This window comes from Helianthus annuus, chromosome 17 (assembly GCF_002127325.2).
Source record: "Helianthus annuus cultivar XRQ/B chromosome 17, HanXRQr2.0-SUNRISE, whole genome shotgun sequence".
Classification (NCBI taxonomy): Eukaryota; Viridiplantae; Streptophyta; class Magnoliopsida; order Asterales; family Asteraceae; genus Helianthus; species Helianthus annuus.
In genome coordinates, this window is record NC_035449.2 from 52,073,640 (window position 1) to 52,093,110 (window position 19,471).

General features: G+C 36.0%; 2 protein-coding genes and 3 long non-coding RNA genes across 5 annotated transcripts; 2 read left to right on the forward strand and 3 right to left on the reverse strand.

The window, feature by feature from the left end:
• Nucleotides 1–942: 942 nt before the first annotated feature.
• Nucleotides 943–2,392, forward strand: LOC110922472. The gene is made up of 3 exons (XR_002583183.2): nucleotides 943–997; nucleotides 1,712–1,778; nucleotides 2,309–2,392. It is a non-coding gene; the product is annotated as an uncharacterized LOC110922472 (long non-coding RNA).
• A 4,099-nt stretch (nucleotides 2,393–6,491) lies between these two features.
• Nucleotides 6,492–7,340, forward strand: LOC110924221. The gene is made up of 3 exons (XM_022168253.2): nucleotides 6,492–6,636; nucleotides 6,691–6,818; nucleotides 6,960–7,340. The coding sequence occupies exons 1-3, from the start codon at nucleotides 6,492–6,494 to the stop codon at nucleotides 7,338–7,340; spliced, it is 654 nt and encodes a 217-aa protein (XP_022023945.2).
• Nucleotides 7,341–9,942: 2,602 nt separating this feature from the next.
• Nucleotides 9,943–14,378, reverse strand: LOC110922235 (cation/H(+) antiporter 15). The gene is made up of 4 exons (XM_022166543.2): nucleotides 14,172–14,378; nucleotides 12,214–13,209; nucleotides 10,569–11,407; nucleotides 9,943–10,452 (listed from the first exon to the last, which is right to left on the reverse strand). The coding sequence occupies exons 1-4, from the start codon at nucleotides 14,376–14,378 to the stop codon at nucleotides 9,999–10,001; spliced, it is 2,496 nt and encodes an 831-aa protein (XP_022022235.1). The 3' UTR covers nucleotides 9,943–9,998.
• Nucleotides 14,379–15,088: 710 nt separating this feature from the next.
• LOC118489291 lies at nucleotides 15,089–16,288 on the reverse strand. Its single transcript, XR_004887031.1, has 2 exons — nucleotides 15,570–16,288; nucleotides 15,089–15,245 (listed from the first exon to the last, which is right to left on the reverse strand). It is a non-coding gene; the product is annotated as an uncharacterized LOC118489291 (long non-coding RNA).
• A 273-nt stretch (nucleotides 16,289–16,561) lies between these two features.
• LOC110923068 lies at nucleotides 16,562–17,698 on the reverse strand. The gene is made up of 3 exons (XR_002583703.2): nucleotides 17,430–17,698; nucleotides 17,108–17,217; nucleotides 16,562–16,790 (listed from the first exon to the last, which is right to left on the reverse strand). It is a non-coding gene; the product is annotated as an uncharacterized LOC110923068 (long non-coding RNA).
• Nucleotides 17,699–19,471: the final 1,773 nt, after the last annotated feature.

Sequence of the window (19,471 nt, forward strand, 5' to 3'; positions counted from 1 at the left end):
AAGTGTCAATTTAAGTCTAAATACCAAACATATAGAATAAAAACTAACACATGTTTGAATAAAAGAACTTGAAACTTCCTTGCAATCATGAACCTCTTTGACAGTCTTCATGGGAGTAAAATGATCTTCCTGTTAACTCTTTCTTATCAATGATACTAGTAGATACCTTCTAAAAAATAAAGACCTTTTAATATGCAAACAAGGAGGACACTAAACAATATGCAAATAATAAAATATTGGCCCCTACTTATGTGAAAACTAGGAACATAAAAGTAATTACCATCATCATTGACTTCTTTCAAATGATATATGGTTAACTGATAAAGGGTTGTTCGGGACCATAGAACCAATACCAAGGACCTATAACATATAACAAAAAACATATGTTAATACATAAATAATGTAATTGTAAAGAAAATAAACAGTCGTTCATGCATGTAAGTACCTTTATGTTCATATTGCTAAGAACCGTAAACATAATGATATTATACCATATTCGTTTAAGTTTGATAGAATACTCGGATTATACTGAGTTTCTTAGATCATTGAACATGAAGATTTTTTCCACTCAAAAGAAACATGTTTTGGCCAATCTGAGTTTTTGCAGGGGTATGTGTTTTTGACCGAACAAACACGAAGGACGGTATGTTTGTGTTCATTCATTTAACTTTTACCAACATAAATGAACGAACATAATCGGACATTCAATACATGTGTTCATGTTCATTCTTTTAATTAAATGAACATAAAAAAATTGGTCATCTTTATGCTTTTATTAGATAACCAACTTCGCACACATGAATAGGGATGTTTGTTTGATAATGTTGGTTTAGACATTAGCACCGATTTAGTGGAAGTTTAAACTTAATTTTGTTATGGAATTAAATTGTTTTTCTTGAACGTCTGAAACAACTGTAGTGTAATGTAGTTCTGCATGTTTGCAGGATGGGAAGGTGGCTCAGCTTGAACATGTGTTTATTCGGGGAAGCAAAGTCAGGTGTGTATTCGTTCTTTGAGATTAGCTATTGGGCGTTTTTTGAGAAAATACTAAGGCATCTTAGGTAGTACTGTTTTGTTTATATAGTTATTATATGTTCTAGTTATCTTCTTGGGTTTAAAAAGCGCGAGCCTCAGGGACTTGAGTCAGTGCCTCTTGCACATTTGGGTCAAAATTGATATGTAAATACATCCGAAGGATGAAGAAATTATGAATGGGTTACTAAGATAAAAAGGCTGATATTTAAAAGATATGAGTAAGATGTAGCTTTTGGTTGTACATAGAGGTATACAACAAAACCTTGCGTATGTGAAGCTCATGCCTCATGCTTTTCTAAGCCAAAGTTATCATTAGGAAGTATGAACCAAAAGCCAGAGTTTAACGACAATTTACGTTTTCAGAAAACCAAAATTACTGTACCACTTTTGTAAACACTGGCTACACTGTGCATGTGGGTTTCTAAAAGTCTGTCCAAAATGTATAACGAGGGGATCGGTTAACTATTTTTTATCAATCAACTTTTGTCAACCGTTTAGAACAGTCAAACTAGTCATTTAGAAAAGTCATTGTATCCAATACTTAATATTCGTATGTACACGTAATCTAACAGCAACACTTGACATTGTATTCTATATTTGCCACTTACACATTGTTCTTTCTTACACTAGAATGATGCACTCACCTAATTAAGTTGAACTTATCAAATCTTTTCAGGTCCATGATCATACCAGACATGCTTAAGAACGCCCCAATGTTCAAACGTTTAGAAGCTAGAATTAAGGTACCATCTTTGAGTCCATCAAGTCCTTAACGTGTCATGTGTGATTTAGGGGTGCAAATGAGCCGAGCTACTTGAGCTCGGCTCGAAAAAAGCTCGAACGAGCTGAGCTTCGAGCTCGAGCCTAAAAACAAGCTCGTTTAGTAAACGAGCCCGAGCTTCGCTTATCGAGCTCGAGCCGGCTAGCGAGCCTAATCGAGCTTTCTGTTTATATATTTTTTTATTAATATATTAAAAATATATCTATATAATAATAATTACCATTTATATAAATATAAAAAAATAATTAAATGATATGTATAATAATAATTATAATTAATATAAATTAATTCATAAACACTAAACGAGTCGAGCCCGAGCCGAGCTCGAGCTTGAAAAATTACCTTGAGCCGAGCTCGAGCTTCAGAAATAAAGTTCGAATCGAGCTCGAGCCTGGTCAAGCTCGGGCCCGGCTCGGCTTGTTTGCACCCCTATGTGTGAATGTTTATAGATAAGCATATATCTCTAATTCATACAATTTTGTTTTCTTGTAGGGGAAAGGTTCATCACTTGGTGTTGGTCGGGGCCGTGCTGTTGCTATGCGAGCTCGGGTAAGTATTACAATTACTTTTCACAATATTATTATTACTTGAAACAGATTTCAAGTCAAAGCCCATGAGTAGAGGGTGTAGGTAACAGTTTTGTTTCTTTTCTATGCTGGTAGTAGATAAAAACTAGCGAGTCTTTTTGTATTCAGATTTTTTCTATGGTGAGACAATATCCATTTAGCTTCTAGCACTTGAATTGTAGCTTACAATTGGATATTGTTATCTTTGCAATCAACTTGACCCGTTATTAGTTTTCGTTAATTCTGAATTCTTTGATTTAATTCATTGGTTGTTTTGTAGATTGAAAAGTTGAACTTAGTTATCAAGGAGCTCGTTAAGGAAAATGATGAAGAAAAAGAAAGGCTAAATGGAATTATTGTCGGGTTGTTGGCTGAAAAAGAAAAAGATAAGGTGGATAAAGATGCTATGCTCGATACGATGTCACAAATTGAAACTATGTTGACAAGTACAATTTGAAGATAGGCTACAAACACTTGGTTTTGAATGTTTATCGTATTAGGATTTTTTAGTTATTTGATATTTTAGCTGGTATTTCTATTAGAATGTTTTATACGCTTTTGATACACATATGTTTTATATAATTTTGGATTTTTGTGATCTTATTAAACTTTTTATATAATTTTGTAATTTTATTGATTATGTAATTTTTATGAAAAAAGCAGGGAAAAATGAAAAATCAAGCTGAATAAAAAACCAATATTCAAGCAATCACAAAATGGTAGCAAATAATTCAACAAGCCCGCTAAATACCCACCAGTTTTCAATGGTGGCAAATCGGTAGCAAACATGGTGGTTAAATGGTGGCAAATCGGTAGCAAACAAGGTGAACCGTAGCAAACTTTTCAACGAAAATGGTGGTTAAATGGTGGCAAATCGGTAGCAAACAAGGTGACCGTAGCAAACAAGAAGCGGTGGCAAATAATTTTGACCAATTTTGTGGTGGCAAAAGTAAGGTAGCAAAATATAAAAATGGTGGCTATTTGGTGGCATTAGGGCAATTGACACGGGTGTTTTTGTCACCGCATTTTCGGTGGCGAAATGGTGACAACAGGGAAATTGCTACTGTTTTGTGACCAAAAGTTTCATGACAAAAACCCTCTTTTCTAGTAGTGACATAATGATATGGATACAAGGATGCTACTGAACAAGAGTCACCATCATCCAAATGTTTCTTGTTATTTGGTTGCAAAGGTTTCCTTACTATCGGAGGAACTGCTTGAACCTAAAAGAAAGAATAAAGAAGAATTATCTGGTTGCAAAGGTTTCCTTGCTATTAGACCTTTCACTATTTAGTATATTTCTTTCAAATTCATATCAAATAAACATATTCTACGGAGATATTTCATCGAACACCTGGAGTGTGTCTCAGATGACCCGACAAATCACAAAGATTCAGCTTCACAACACATAATAATTATTTTCGAAAAATTAAACAAGACTGAACATAACATACCTCAAATAAATAGCGGATTCGTGGAACAAACTGCAGTAACAATAGCGCAACACCTGTTGATGATAATTATTGAAGAGAAAACACCAAACGATTAACTAGGGTTAGGTGCATTGTTATGATATAAGAAACCCGCAATTGTACATTTCGTAACTCAAGTGTAGGAACTGATTTCGTGAAGTAACTGTAGAAACCAAAGAGAACCACCTTTTGATGATGATATTTGAAGAACGATTGAAAGAGAACTTTGAACTCACAGCGAACGAGAGAGGATGAGGGAAACTGGAAATTGAGGAGAGTATGAGGGAAACTTCTATTTTTCTAGAGTGAATTTTAGTTGGAGGGATAAAAATAAATTTTTAGTGTAAATTAAAGAACATTTGGAGGTAAAAGTTAGAGACGTTCACGTCAAATTTTAACAGTTTCTATTTAAACCATGAGTTAAACTGGTAATAACGATTTTTTTGTTATCCTTAACCAAACCTCAACTGTTAAAAACTAAAACCGAAACAAACCAGCAGGTTAGTTTTGGTTTGATTTCTTGTTTTGGTATTTTGTAATTAACATTGAAACTTAAATTGAAAGCATGAAATTGAGGTGTACAATTGTAAGTAAAACTAGAATCGACACCAATAATAAAAACTTCCATCAAATTTTGCACTAATTACAAAATCTAGTGAGTTTTAGAATCCTTTTGATATATCGGTGTATGTATTTTCACAATACACACAACATATATGTAGATTTTTTGTCATATCATTTCATTTTAGCTACTTAATTCAATTAGACTAGTAGTCTTGTTACTGTGTGGTTTCTACATTTGATTTAGCTTTTTCCCACTTTTAATTTAATAAAATTTTACCTAGTTATAGTTTTAATTAAGGCCAACATATCGAAAGTCAGATTCAAGGTAGTTCTTCATAATTTCGTTTTATCTATTACTTTATGCTCGTGGGAAAATGTTGGTTAACATCGAACCCTTTTTCCTCTTCTTTTCTTAACTCATGGAATTCTAAGAGCACATACAGTGAGAAAAATGGAAAAACAATAACCACAAATTTTCTTCTATCCACATTTAACTGTGTGCTCTTTGACACTTTTTTACAAAAACTTGTTATGTGTTTTCAAAAGAAGAACTAGCATAAACTTTTACATCTTTAACACGAATTAGACGAATGAGAGTAGAAAAATAGGATCGACGTATGTGATTTCAATAGAAGCTATGTCAATATACAAGAATCATGGTAAACATTACAAAACCGAAGTGCTCTGATTTTGATGATGTTTATCTACACAAAGATTTTTGCTTTTGGGAACAACACAACACACTAGTACTGCAAAAACATAGTCTTTTTACAAGGTGGCTATTTGAAAAAAAAAACCTCACTGCCTTCTTCCATAACCTTAAAAGAACAAAAGTCAGTGCCTAAGATAGTTACAATTAGGAATAAACAAAAATGGTAAAAATTGATGATTAAAAACATACAAATTTCGAGTAGCAATTTGAAAATCAGAATAAACATTCATGAATCATCAGTGTTTTAGGGTTACAAACAAACAAATCAAGCCCCTGATGGTAAGCAAATCCTCGAACACTTGGTGGGCATGTTGTTGGTAACCAAGACATTTATGTACATGATCAATAAAGTCCTCTAAATAATATTTTATTATATGAATCAAATTAGAAACAAGGAACAATGAATATAGTGAAAAATATTATAGTAGAAAGAGTGAAACATACATGTCTTTCGGGCTTTGGAATCTCCTTCGTCGTTGTTTCCTAGAACTGATGCCTTGGAGAGCAAAACACAGATAATCACCGGGGAGAAGTGAACCGGTTAGGTCAGAGAGAGGGAAGTTAATTTCTGGTGTGTTGGAAATCCAAATATTGATAGAAAGGAGTGAGCGGGAATTAATTTGGGAAGGAGGGATGGTGAAATTGAATTAGGGGATACGGTGTGGGTGCGAGATCCAGGCGGCAAAGCCGTTTGCCGCGCGGCAAACACCGCCGCCGACCAAGTTTGGTCGCGGCAAAACATTGAACTCGGTGACCCTTTGCCGACTCGAGAAGAAGAAATGGAAAAAGGGGGGGGGGGCACTCCAACGGTCATATGACCGTTTAAAAAAAATAATTTTTTTTTAAAAATTAAACTATATATATATATATATCACAACCATTTAACCATATACTTTCCAGTTGAGCTATACTCATACAAACCAATTCCTTCTAAAGGTTTACCTTACAAAATGGCGGATGAACTCCCGTTATGGTTCCCACCCATGAGTAGCGACGATTCATCCGATAGTAGCATTCTTTTTTTTCAAAATCTCATCGAAGAAGCCGAACTTCAAGATACCGGCACATCTAACCGAAGGAGATATATTGAACGTCAACGTGAGGAGGGGCATGAGACACTCATGGCGGATTATTTTGTCGAAGACCCGAAGTACAACGAAGATATCTTTCGGCATAGGTTCCGTATGTCGAAACGTTTGTTTCTAAAAATTGTGTCCGATGTGGAAGAGAACGACCCGTGGTTTGTAGAGGCCCCCGATGCGTGAGGTAGGAAGGGCTTTACGCCCTTGCAAAAGGTGACATCGGCTATTAAACAGCTCGCAACTGGAAACACTCCAGACGAGAACGACGAGTACTTGCATATGGCCGAAAGAACTTCCCGCGAGTGCCTAGAATATTTTTGTGACACGGTTTGCAAAATATATGGTCCAGAGTTCTTACGTAGACCGACAAGCCACGACATGGCACTTTTATACCAAGCTCATGAGGAAAAACATCACCTTCCAGGTATGTTCGGTAGCCTTGATTGCACCCATTTTGTTTGGCGTTTTTGTCCGACAGAGTATCGAGGCCAATACATGCGAGGAGATCATAGATACCCGACTATGATGCTCGAAGCGGTTGCTTCTCAAGACTTATGGTTTTGGCATGCTTTTGCTGGTCCACCGGGTTCTCAAAACGATATCAATGTTCTACAACAATCTCCGTTATTTTTAACGGAACGAAATGGAACCGCGCCAAAATGTCCATTTTACGTTAACTACCATTTATACAAACGTGGTTATTTGCTCGTGGATGGAATCTACCCTTCGTGGTCCGTGTTTGTGAAGTCGATCCCTTACCCTCACGAAGTAAACGAAAAGAAATTCAAGAGGCAACATGAGGCGGCAAGGAAAGACGTCGAACGGGCTTTTGGTGTTTTGAAGGGGAAATGGGGTGTATTGAGTCGACCGATGCGAGCAAGATCGGTTAAAAAAATTAGGAATGTCGTGTACACGTGTATTATTTTACACAACATGATTTTGAAAGACGATGGAAAGGCGATAGCACCGGTGCACATTCGGGATCCTCCGGTCGAGCCGGCTCTAGACGATACGGTGTTGGGCAAGTTGTTGAATGAAGACACCCATTGGAGACTCAAACACGATCTCATAGATCATCTCGCAAGTCAAGATTTACCCCATCTTTTGGCCGATTCCGACGAAGACTAGTTTAAATTGTTTCATGCTAATGTAATTTTATTGTTTTTTAATTTAGTGTAACTTTGATGTTTTTAATTTAATTTATGAAACTTTATTGTTTTTAATTTATTTATATTAAATTAATTATTGCAAAAAAAAAATAATAATAAAAGTTTACCACTTCAGCAAGTGTTTAAACCAATGCCAACACTTTTCAGCAAAGTTTAAACACTTTTGCCAAATTGACATGGCGCGCTCTGATTGGTCGGTTTTTTGTTTTGCCACTTTAAAGTGTTTAACCACTCCTTATACCCTTAGTTTCAAACTAATTATAAAACATTTCACAGAATATATTATTTTATTGTACGATAGATTTAAATTATGTTTACATACTAAATTTAAGTATAGATATAAATTAATAAAAGGTAAATTTTAAACCCATGAAGATTTGAATTAGTTTGAAACTAATATAATCACTCGTTTTTACCTTTTTTAAATATATCATTTTTATTTTTATAAGTTTTAAAAATGAAAGAGATAGTATAACTTACCCCAGTTAAAAATTTTGACTTTGCCCCAGTTCAAACTTATAGTCTTGTTACCGTTTTAGTTTTTTTTTTTTAAGAAAACTATGGAAGTTTTTTTTTTTTACTTGGTGACTCGACTTAATTTTTTCCGTGACAGGCAGTTGCCTAACACTTGCTCATTGATCCTGACACATTACAGTTTTACCCTCGGCTCAAAATTACAGTCTTGCTATTGTTTTAGTTTCTTTTTCTAGCAAAACTATGGAAATGTTTTTTAATTGGTTAAGAAATATTCACCTTAGCGCCCCGTAACGCGGGCGGGCATAAAAGTAGTTGTTTTTCAAGTTGGAATTATAGGTCAGATATGGGTTTCAATAAGGGAAATTAGAATTGGTCGAAATCAATGTTATACACAAAGTGTGATTATAAAGATAAATTAGCGGTATAAAAAGGAAATGCCACTAAAAGTATGTGTTAAGCAAATGTGGCAGACGCAAGGTGCCATTAAAAATCTATATTAGCGGCGTAAAAATTAAATGCCACCAAAAGTGTGTGTTAATCAAATAAGGCATACTCAGTGGCAAAAAAAGCTAAATGTCACTAAAAGTGTGTGACACTAAATGATATTTTTTTGTACTGTACCCTCTCTCTTGTCTCTCTCTACACTCTTTCTCTTCTCCATCACTAACAACCACCCCCACCAACAATCACTACCTCACCACCACCGTGCACGTCACCCACCCGACCACCACATTGAACCAACTCCATCGGACCACCACCTTGAACCAGCCACCGGCAGTCACTACCACCACCAAGAATCACCATCCTGTTGTTGCTACTGCCATCACTACAACCACTTCACTTTCGACAATCACCACCACTGTCATTACTACAACCCTAAACTGGAGCTCAAACCCTAGCCATCACTGCCATAACAACAGACGAGGTTAACTCAATTATAGATCTTAGATATGAGCGAAATCAAATCCTTTTCTAGATATGAGCAAAATCGTTTACAAATGACTTGTTTTTTTAAGCAAAATCCTTCTCAATGTTATTGAAGCAAGACTTGCTAGGGGTTCTTGATGCAAACTTGTTTTGGTGTATAAAAACTTAGGAAATTAGTTCAGATTTATAAGCCAGAAACCTACCCGAATAGATAATCGAGCTTCTGATGAACCCATTTCAATGGAATTTGGTTCAATCAGACCTGGGCATGTGTGTCTTGGTTGAGCAAAATCAAATCCTTCTTCAGATTTGAGCATGTGTGGTGAGTGGTGAGGGTAGCCGGAGATGATGGTGGGGTAACAATTTTATTATGGTAAAAGAACTGTTGAAAAATGATGATTAGAAAGCTACATACCACATATCTATATATAGGCATACATAAGAAAAGAAAATAAGACAAAATGGTCAAAAAAAGCTAGGGAGAAGGCATGGGCAATGGAAAATGGGTCAAAGAGAGGATTTGTAGGGATTGAGAGACCACATCTAAATTAGCACATTTCCATCTATTAAAATATGTAAGGTTCTTTAGGGGGTTGAGGGGAAGTGATGGTGACCATCATGAGTGAGAGAGAAGAAACAAAATGTGATAGGGATTAGGTGGTTCCGGACCACCGGTTGCCGTAGGAGGTGGTTGTGGTGGCAGTCATAGCAGGTGGCTGTGGTGGATGGGGGTAGTGGTCATTGGAGGTGGTTGTGGTGGCAAGGGAAAATGGGAGGGGTGGTGGTCAATGACAGGGATAGCGATGATGGTTAGTAGGTGGTGATGTTCTAGAGAGAAGATAGAAAGTGGGATTAGTTTACAGATGTATATATACATACATACATTAGTAAATAGTTATGGACTTAAGGAATTAGTTAAAACAACTAAATACTTACATCTAAAATTATACCTCTCTGGTTAACAGACAATATACCTGGAGTTAACGTCATGGAGCAAACTGGCGACAAAATCGAAATAAATGGGAGGAAAATGATCGTTTTTAAATGATTGGGGCAAAACAATTAAAACGACCAAACCACAGGGAGTAAAACGGAAGGTAACTCTTTACAATATATGAAAACTGTAGTATTACACACTTACCCCTAAGAAGAGAAAATGTTAATTAACCTACTTGGCTTACAACAAAAATAATACGATTTTGAATTTCTAAGGTTATGAACCCCTCGGGGAAGATGACGATGATGATGATGATGATGGCTTAGGTGAACGGTTCATGAACGTTTGTTGGTGGTTTGTTGGAGTATCAGGTGATGTGCTGAAATCGTCTAGATCGGAACCCACATAATGTTGAATCACTAGTACAGAAACCGTGGTTGCGAAATCCGACGATGCTAACAGGTCACCTATTGCTCCTAACTCTGGGCACTCACTCCAGTCGGTCATACCGGCGGTCAACGATGACGCCACCCCTTGGCCTCTTCCTACTATAAACAAATCATGCACCGGATCAACAGACCGAATCGCTGCCACCGTTTCCTCACCATTGTTCACCACTCTTTCTGTGTAGATAATCGAATCCTCATTTGCAATCCGCGTCTTAAACTGGTTTATAAACTCATCATCTTCTTGTTTATCTCTTTCGCTATCAGTGACCACCGTCAAAACCCTGGTGAAAAAAATTCAAAAGAACTAAAAAGGTTAATAACTGTGGATAAAATAGTGAGTAACAAATAGAGTTAAAGATATATGATAAAACCTATAGTAGATAGTAAAATCTAATACCTGGGGTCATTCTGAACCCGGTTGGAACTGCTTGGTTGTTCGGGGTTTTCGGTTCCAACTACGAACCGCATTACAGTGAGCGTGTTCCCTGGATATGCGGACATACGCCACGCAAATGCTAAAGCCTCTCGATCATCCGGCCCACCAATGAATACTACCGCAATGTGGTGTGCTATTTGGTTTCCAGCAATCTTGGTGGCCGCGCTGAGACCGCGGTCTACCAAAATACCAACCGAGCAAGGGGAGTTAGCTAAAACATTTTGGTTAATCACCCGATAAGCCGGGTTGGTAGCTTCCATTCCACCGTCTACTGTTTGTTGTTTGTGAAATGGGAGGATGATAAATGCTACACGTTTGTCCTCCGCAACGCTACATATGTCCTCGTGCATTGTGGAGTACGGAGATATCGCGGTTAAGGGTTGGACCGATACGTTTCCAGCGTGTTGCTCGAAGGTTTCAAAAGCGTTGATGATGTGATCAGATTGTGCTTGTGTTCGGTTAGCTGCGGGTCGGCCAGTGCGACGACTGTTGTGGACGATTAGCATGGCGGAGGCTCTACCCGTCAGCTCGACTAAGTGGAGGACATATACGCAGAGTGGAGACTTGCTTGTTGGATTTGTAGCCTCAAGAAGGTTGATGATGGTAGGCACATTTCTTGGTGTGTGGATGCAAACTAAGGTCCTTAACTCACTATCCGGTTTGGTTTTTAGGATTGTTCGACCTTTGTAGGGCGCGAATCTTCTGGACGGTTTGTGAAGTACGGTCACAGCCGGAGTTATTATAGCTGTCATTACCAATGCGACCACCACCATAATTGCAAAAGATTTATCATCCAACACCTACACAATTACACATTCGTGTTACAGGATGTAGATTACAGTTTGGTTGGAGTAATGGAGCCAACATAATTTCACATAAATGGACGCCTTAGACACGTACATGTGGCACCGTCCTTAGGAAGCCAACATAATACTCCTTCCGTCCCACTCAAAATGTCATATTTTGAATTTTTAAAGTTTTTATTTATAAAATTTGACTTTAATTATATATTTTTTGTGTTATATAAAACTTGATAAAAATTAACCTCAAAAAAACACTTGTAAAACACAATAAAATCATATAACTTTTATCAAGTATTATCTAACACAAACAAAATTATTTAAGATCAAAGTTTATAAATAAAGACTTTAAAAATTCAAAATACGACACTTTTTTATTGGACGGAGGAAGTGTCACATAAAAATACAAATATATTTAATGTCTTAATTTAATAGAAACATTAGTTAACATATATAACACTCTAATTTATGTGAGTTATTTTCACTATAAATTATATTTTTGAATAAATTGTTTCACAAAAAAACATTTCAAATTTTTACGAATAATTTAATTTGATACAAAAATGATTATTGAAAATGGGTATAAAAACAAATAGACATAAGTGCAAATATAAGGATGTATAATAATTTTGTAGGATTGTAAAGAAATTAAACGTTTTTATATGAGAAATGAAAATCTGATTGAGTAGCTTACTAGAAACGTTTGGCTGGGGTTTGCATCATGCATGGTCTAGCTTTATACATGTGTCGAAAATAAAATAATAAACCTAAAAGGTTGAATGATAACAATCACAATGAACTTATACCTTTTGATCCTTTCCAACATTGAGGACAATCATCTCAACAAGGCCTTTGGTATTCATGAGGAATCCAAGAGTAACCCCATCATAGAATGGAATCTGGTAGAGTAGTGCAACAAGCAAAGTTCCAGCCACTTTTCCGGCACACGCTAGTACTATCACAAGTGCTAATATACCCCATGTGTCCACACCATCTATCGCGCCTATTTCCGTCTTAAGCCCACTAATGGCGAAAAAAAGTGGTAACAAAAGACCCGAAACGAAATCCTCCAATCTTTCAATAAGTGTAACTCCTAAAGGCCCATTTGGGATCACCAACCCAAAAATAAATGCACCAAACACCGAGTGGGTACCAAGAGCATCGGTTATGAACCCCGAGATCATAACTCCAGTCAAGATTACAGCAATATAGAAATCACTAACCGGTTCACCCTCTGGGGTTTTTTGAATGATCCAAGAAACCATTGGTCGAACCACATAAACACAAAACATAATAAACCCCGCACTAGACAAAACCACCCATAGCGTAGCTAAATTAATATTTTCATTTTCAGCTAGCGCAATAGCTACCGCTAGTAGAACCCATGCGCACATATCGTTCACAAGGGCGGATGACATCGCGATTCGGCCAATATCTGTGTTAAGTAGCTTGAGCTCGGCTAGGACTCGTGCGAGTACTGGGAATGCGGTTACGGAGAGAGCAACTCCGAGGAACAAAATGAAGGTGCCTTGTTTGACGGGTTGTGTTCTTTCGTGTAAGAGGTAGGAGAAGGAGATGCCAATGAGGAAAGGGAGGATCATGCCTGCGAATGCGATAAAGATGGCTTTTCGGCCTGTGTGGCGGATCACTGCAATGTCCATTTCTACTCCGACTAAGAAGAGGAAGTAGAGAAGGCCGATGTTCGCCATTGTTTCAAGAACCGTCACACTATTTAATGGGAATACTGCGTTTGTAAAGACTGTACTTCGTCCCAACACCGATGGGCCCAAAATCACTCCACCCTGTTTGTGTATTGTTGCACATTTTGTGAATTAGTAACAAATAATGAAAAAGAAAATAAAACATAAACTAGTTGAAGTTTGAAAAGATTATAACTTGAGTAAAGTAGTTTTTTTTTGGTGAATTTTTTGGATTTACAGGTGATTTCTTGTTTGCATAAGTGTCTCTAGACATTCTTGAAAGTTCTTGCACATTTAGGAATGGACTCATCCAAGCCCGATGAGGTGCCAAGCATACATGGCTTGAGTTCGTTGATTAAAGGAGCGAGCTCCAGTCCTCATTCCAGTGGCGGATCCAGCCCTGTTTTGTGAGTTCACATGAACGCCACTCAGTTTAGAAATAATTGGTAAGAACTTTGTTTGTTTTGGAAAATATAGTGAGAATCTACCAAAACGAACCCACTGAAATAAGTTTCTGGATCCACCATTCTATGTAGAGTCACATAAGTTACAATTGGCTCGAGTTTGCCTCGATGTGGATAACTTTTAAAAAATGCCTAGAAACACCTTTCTAAACTCCAAATCACCTATAAATCCAGAAAAAAAAAACTTCTTTTGTCGAGCAATGGAATAAATTGAACCGAGTCTTTTGTATACATATATTCAGTGGCGGATCTAGGATTCCGACCAAGCGGGAACGTTTTATAAATAGGCGGTAACGAAATCGAAAAACCGTCAAATTTTTCCAAAATTTACACTAAAAACGTCAAAAATTTTCCGACCAAGCGGTAGCGGAGGCTACCCCTTGAATAAAGGTAGATCCGCCCCTACATATATTTGCATACATTTGTCTACAATAACTTTGTACAACAATCTTGAAACGGTTCTCATTCATGATGATTATTAATCGATCAAATTCACGGTTACTATAGTTTTCTGATGTTTTATAATATTAATTAACATTATCTAAAAATTCCACGATTATGAGAAACAAAATGAGATGAGAACATTGCAACAAGACTTACAAGAATCTCCGAAATGACACGAGGCTGGCGAAAGGGCTTCAAGAGGAAAACAAGAATTCGAGTGGTAACAACGACGAGAATTAGTTGCAAAAGGAAAAGGGGGAGCGAGTACTTCAAAGGATTATCGCCTTGCCATATCCCTTGGGTCGTAATCATCAATGGAGCATAGCAAATAATCGTATCTTCTGAGGCATTTAGTGGCGGCATATTTCTTTATCAATCAATTGTTTCTGAAAAGATAGACAACGCCCAAAACATACATGCAAGGATTCAAAGTATTCCCTTATTGTTACGTTAACACTTCATGCAAGAACACTCAAACGTGAATAATTTTTAGTTACGAAATTACGAGGGACAGATGAGTTCCAAGATATTCGGAACGTTATAACTTATAACCATTGATAATTTGGAACCATATTCCCTTCAAGTTAGGAAGTTGAGATGTTTCAAGCGTTTTTCCAAATATAGTGTGTAATTATAGTAATAATTTGTTCACAAATTACGTAGATTTAATTAATCATATCCAAAATATTCATTTGAAATGAATTTTTAAGAACCAGTTAATAACTAGTTTAATACCCGTCCGGTGGACGGGTTATGTTAATGTACTATATATTAATAACTTGAATGAACCTATAAACACAAAGAACGGTACACAAAACTAAACTTGAGAAAAAAGATAACATATATGGTCACACCAGCATAATGGTGAAATGGGTTCTGCTTTTTTATGATGACTTAAATATTTCGGTTATATCAGTGTATATAGATATCAGCATCTTGATAAAGAGCCCTTGCTATCCTTTGTTTTTGGCCCCCACTCAAGTTTATACCTAGATCACCAATAATGGTTTTGAATATTTTGATCTCCATGTAGAAAAGCTCCAAATTTGTTTTCAGTGAACATGCTTGAAGTGTTTTTTTTTTTTTTTTTTTTTTTTTTTTTTTTTTTTTTGTATTTAGCCTTATCCATTGGATTATTGAATAAGATATTTTCTTCATTATTTCCTGATTGTATCCATGCTCACTGGGATAGGTAAGCTGCAAACCCACATATTCGAAACTAAACCATAACTGAAACCAAAAGAAGTGAAGTTAATATGCCTTCAAAGCACCAAAAAAGGAACTAACTGGATACATACTTTTAAAGTGATTGCGAGATGTTGAATATTTGATATTAAAAAATAAGTTGAGTAACATTGGTTGTCAAATTAGTGTTTGGGTGTGCTTCTGCTGTTTTGTAAGAATCAATTAAATTAATAAGAGGTGTAAAGTAATAAAGTTAAATGACCATAAAGGGCATTATTGAATGTTTGACAGTTTCAAAATGCAAATCCAAAGTCCAAACACCCCTTAAAGACTTAAAAAGTTAGTTTCACATATGAAGTTAAGACTTACTTCACCATAGATTTTCAGAATTTCACCAAGAATACAAGAAAGAAAACTCTATCCTCCGGACCCCACACTGCAACAAACCGCCATACGCATCCCTTTCTCAACTTTCATCTAGATATTAGACAATGTCGGCCTTGGGTCCCACTGAAAGTCACCATCTTTAAGTTCAATTGCCACCTTAGACATCCCGTGTGGTGACACAATCGTTGCATCTTCTAGCAACTCTTCCTCTTGCAGAAAACCCATGATTCAATCAAGAGAAGCTTTTGTTTAAGCCATCACTGAAACCAAATCAGGAAAATTCCTTAACGGTTCTTGAAGAATCCTGAAAGTGGCTAACGCCGAAAGCATCCCTCCCGCTGTAAGTTGACCACCAATCAAGATTAAAGCCCAAAAGTAACCGCCGCCACGAAGATAGGTGAGCTCCAAAATTAGAAGTGATAAATGCTTGTGAATATAATCTCTTTTTGAGCCATTTAAACTCCACACTTCTCATTTCTTCCAATCTTATTTTATACTTATCTTCCCATGCTTGTGGTTTCAAAATCCTCATATTTCTAAGACACTCAAAAGTCTTTCTCATTCTGTCACCTCTAGACCATTAATTTATCTTGATAAAGTTCTTCAACTCTTGCAAACAGGATTGTTATAACTATAGATAAAACAGTGGCGATTAACGTTGCAACACACGCAAGCCCGACTCTCTTATAGAGAATTGCTAAATGTCACTAGGTCTGCAAAATAACAAACTAATTGTTATGCCTGCTAACATTTTTCAAATAGTTGAAGCTCATATTGTGACTGGTGTTCTTCAAGGAAGGTAGAATGACTATTTATAAAACCGTCAAGCATGTTACTGAGTCCCCCACAATGTTCCAACATATCAAAAAAGAAATCCCCCAAAATTTTCATCAGAATTCACAAATTGTTAAAATCACAAGGAGGAATCTAAAAAGCAAAAACAATTTTGCAATCAGAAGAGTTAATCATGAAAACAGAAACCAAAGATACATTGACAATAACCTTTTATCTAAACATTGACAAGAAAATCATGAAATAAAATTTTCCGTTTGTTACCAAAACCCCAAATTCGCCATAACTGAAACGCAAACGCAAACCCAAAATACGAAAGGATTACATATGAAATCGAAATGCATTCAAACATCGTAGGAAATGCCTTTTGAAATTGCAATGGAATCACCCCATCATTCATAAGCAGCAGATCTATCAGAAGAGCAAGCACGTATTTCTCAAAAACTCTGTTTAGAAACATTATAATCGAATTGTAATTTCAATAATTGAGGGATGGAAACAAAGTATCAGATCATGTTAATTTGTAATTTTTAAATTGAAGAGATTCATATATAGCTGGTAGCAAGTGACGCCATGAAACGAAGCTCTGGACTAAAATCCAAAAATAAAACTCCAAATCAGTTCTCCCAATTTTATTCAATCAGTCTGACAAAAAATTAAATTATCGAATTAACGAACCACGAACAAAATTGGTAAAAAGATGATGATTAAAGGCTAGAATTACCCACCCAGCCATGGCGATGAGATTCTGATAAGACGCCTCAACAGTCAGTCAATGTTTTCTATATATTACTAACGAAGTGCTTGATTTTGTTGCAGAAGGAATTTTGTTTTCAACCTGTAGTAGTTTTACATGAAGAACAACAAAACTGTGAGCAAAAATAGTGAATTTAAGAAAAAAAAGTACCATGTAAAGATCTTTGCAAGAATTACATTGAACACCTGTACTTTGCTCCATCATAAGAATGATTCAATTGAAATGGAAAATACGAATTGCTGTTTGCATGTAGATTATATAACAATACTTCTCAACTGAATTAAGAAAACTACCCAGATTTGTAGGAGTTTTGATTTGTGGAGATAATGGGCAGGAAAAGATGTAGTAACCACCAACTGAGGAAACTGCAAAGAACTTCCCTTAACTGCCACCATAGATTGTACAAGATATGGTGTCAATACTCAAAACGGTTAAAGGTGACATTTAGGTGGTTGATTTATGGAGATAGTGGGCAGCAAAAGGTGGAGGTAACCACCTGATACAAAAACCAACCATAACCTCTTGGAACCGCCACAAGAGCGGTTATTTTAGTGAGTTTAAACGGTCCAGATTTCATTTCAGCAAGATCTAACGGTGGATATCGATTTGGAAGGTGGTTAGACTTAATGGGTTCCATATATATATATAATTATCGAGCCTTAAAGTTGTAAAATACTTAGACTGCGGGATGTGGGGCTTGTATTGGGGGTATTGCTCGACACATGACAGGTGTGGGGTCCATAAGGTAATTTTTCAAAACAGAGCCGTCCCCGAAAATTCTTGAAAAAATTTAGGCCTCGGGCGACGAAAAGAATTGGGCCCAAAATTATGATTAAGGGTAAATAAATTACAAAAATAAAAACTTAGTGATGGAGCAAAGATTCGAACCTGAGACCTTTGCATTATTTTAAGATGATTTTTGCCACTACACCACGAATGTTTTTTTGTATATTAAACAGATGAATATGCTAAATATATAATTTAATAAATATATACAAGTTTTTAAATATTTTTCGGGCGCTTTGAAATTTTGGGCCTCGGGCGCCGGCACGGGTTTGCCGGGCCCAAAACCGGCCCTGTTTCAAAAGAAGGGGTGTCGGGTGGCGTGGCTTTGGCTGGCGTTGCCAGCGATGTGGATTTTGATATTTTTTTTTGTTTTAACTATTTAAAATTTGAGAATATGCCACAGAATAGTAATGAAGTTTTAGAAGTGTTTCAATTAGATCACTGTTAAAATTTATTGTTCCAATTAAATCATTCTACTTTACTTTGGTATTCTAATGTTAGAGATTTTTCCTGAATAGCAGGTCATAGTCCTACTTGGCATTTATTTAACTTTTTTTTAAAAAAAGCTTGATGACATGGAATAAAAAAAAGAAATCTAATAAATCAAAACCCAAAAGGATCAAATATTATAAATCGTTGAAATTTTATCGTTAGTTGTTTATCTTCATTTATAACTTTTTAGATATTTTGAAAAAAAAAATCACATTTTTTAATTTTTTTCGCACTTTTTTTAAGTTTTCTACAATTTAGAAAAAAAATTTTAAACCTATTTCGCATTTTTTTCTAATCCATTTGGCATTTTTGTGCCATGTCAACAAATTTTTTAAATAAAAAACCTAAATAAATGCCAGGTAGGATGGATGACCTTCTATTTAGGTAAAATATCTAGAATTGAAACATTAAATGAAACTTGAATGACCAAATTGGAACAAAAAAAATTATGAGTGACCTAATTAGAACACTCTTGAAACTTGGTTACTATTCTACAAAGTTAACCCTTAAAATTTTATTTAATTAAAAAACTACATAAAATAAAAAAAACTACATAAAATAAAAAAAAAAAAAAACTTCATGATTTATCCATGTCGTATTTTTTTTTCAAATATAGAGATAGAAGTAGTAGAGAAGTGGTAAAAAATTGTAAAAAATGGGTGAGTATTTATAATGTTTTTTTTTTTGCTAAAATAATTTTATCGTGTTATGAATTTACATCGAGATAGTTGGTAAATGGACAACAAGTTGCGCCGCTACCTGTTTTTGAATAGCAAAACTAATTCTTTTAAAAACTACGTCCATAGATCTCGGGGTCATAAAATTACTGTGCATGACCCTTTGAACTCGACTAAGTAGGTCCATAGCCTCTGGCGCCAGAAAACCAAAAGTATCAAAATCAAATGTGATAAACAGGTGCTGGTTGTCGAGGCACGCTTTCTCGTGTTTGGTCACTTTACCCGAAGCAACCTTTAAAGCAGCCTGACCCACCGTGAAAGCACTACCCCCTAAGCCTATAAGCGGGGAAACCCCTGTCAGATCCACACAGGCATGTTTT

Excerpts from the sequence above, each read along its gene's own strand:
- LOC110924221 (XM_022168253.2), top strand. The coding sequence starts at position 6,492 with ATGGCCGAAAGAACTTCCCGCGAGTGCCTAGAATATTTTTGTGACACG. Across the intron at positions 6,637-6,690 it reads GGAAAAACATCACCTTCCAG|AGTATCGAGGCCAATACATG; the intron begins GTATGTTCGGTA and ends TTTGTCCGACAG. Across the intron at positions 6,819-6,959 it reads GTTCTCAAAACGATATCAAT|TCGATCCCTTACCCTCACGA; the intron begins GTTCTACAACAA and ends GTGTTTGTGAAG.
- LOC110922235 (XM_022166543.2), bottom strand. The coding sequence starts at position 14,378 with ATGCCGCCACTAAATGCCTCAGAAGATACGATTATTTGCTATGCTCCA. Across the intron at positions 13,210-14,171 it reads GTGTCATTTCGGAGATTCTT|GGTGGAGTGATTTTGGGCCC; the intron begins GTAAGTCTTGTT and ends ATACACAAACAG. Across the intron at positions 10,453-10,568 it reads CGGGTTCAGAATGACCCCAG|GGTTTTGACGGTGGTCACTG; the intron begins GTATTAGATTTT and ends TTTTTTCACCAG.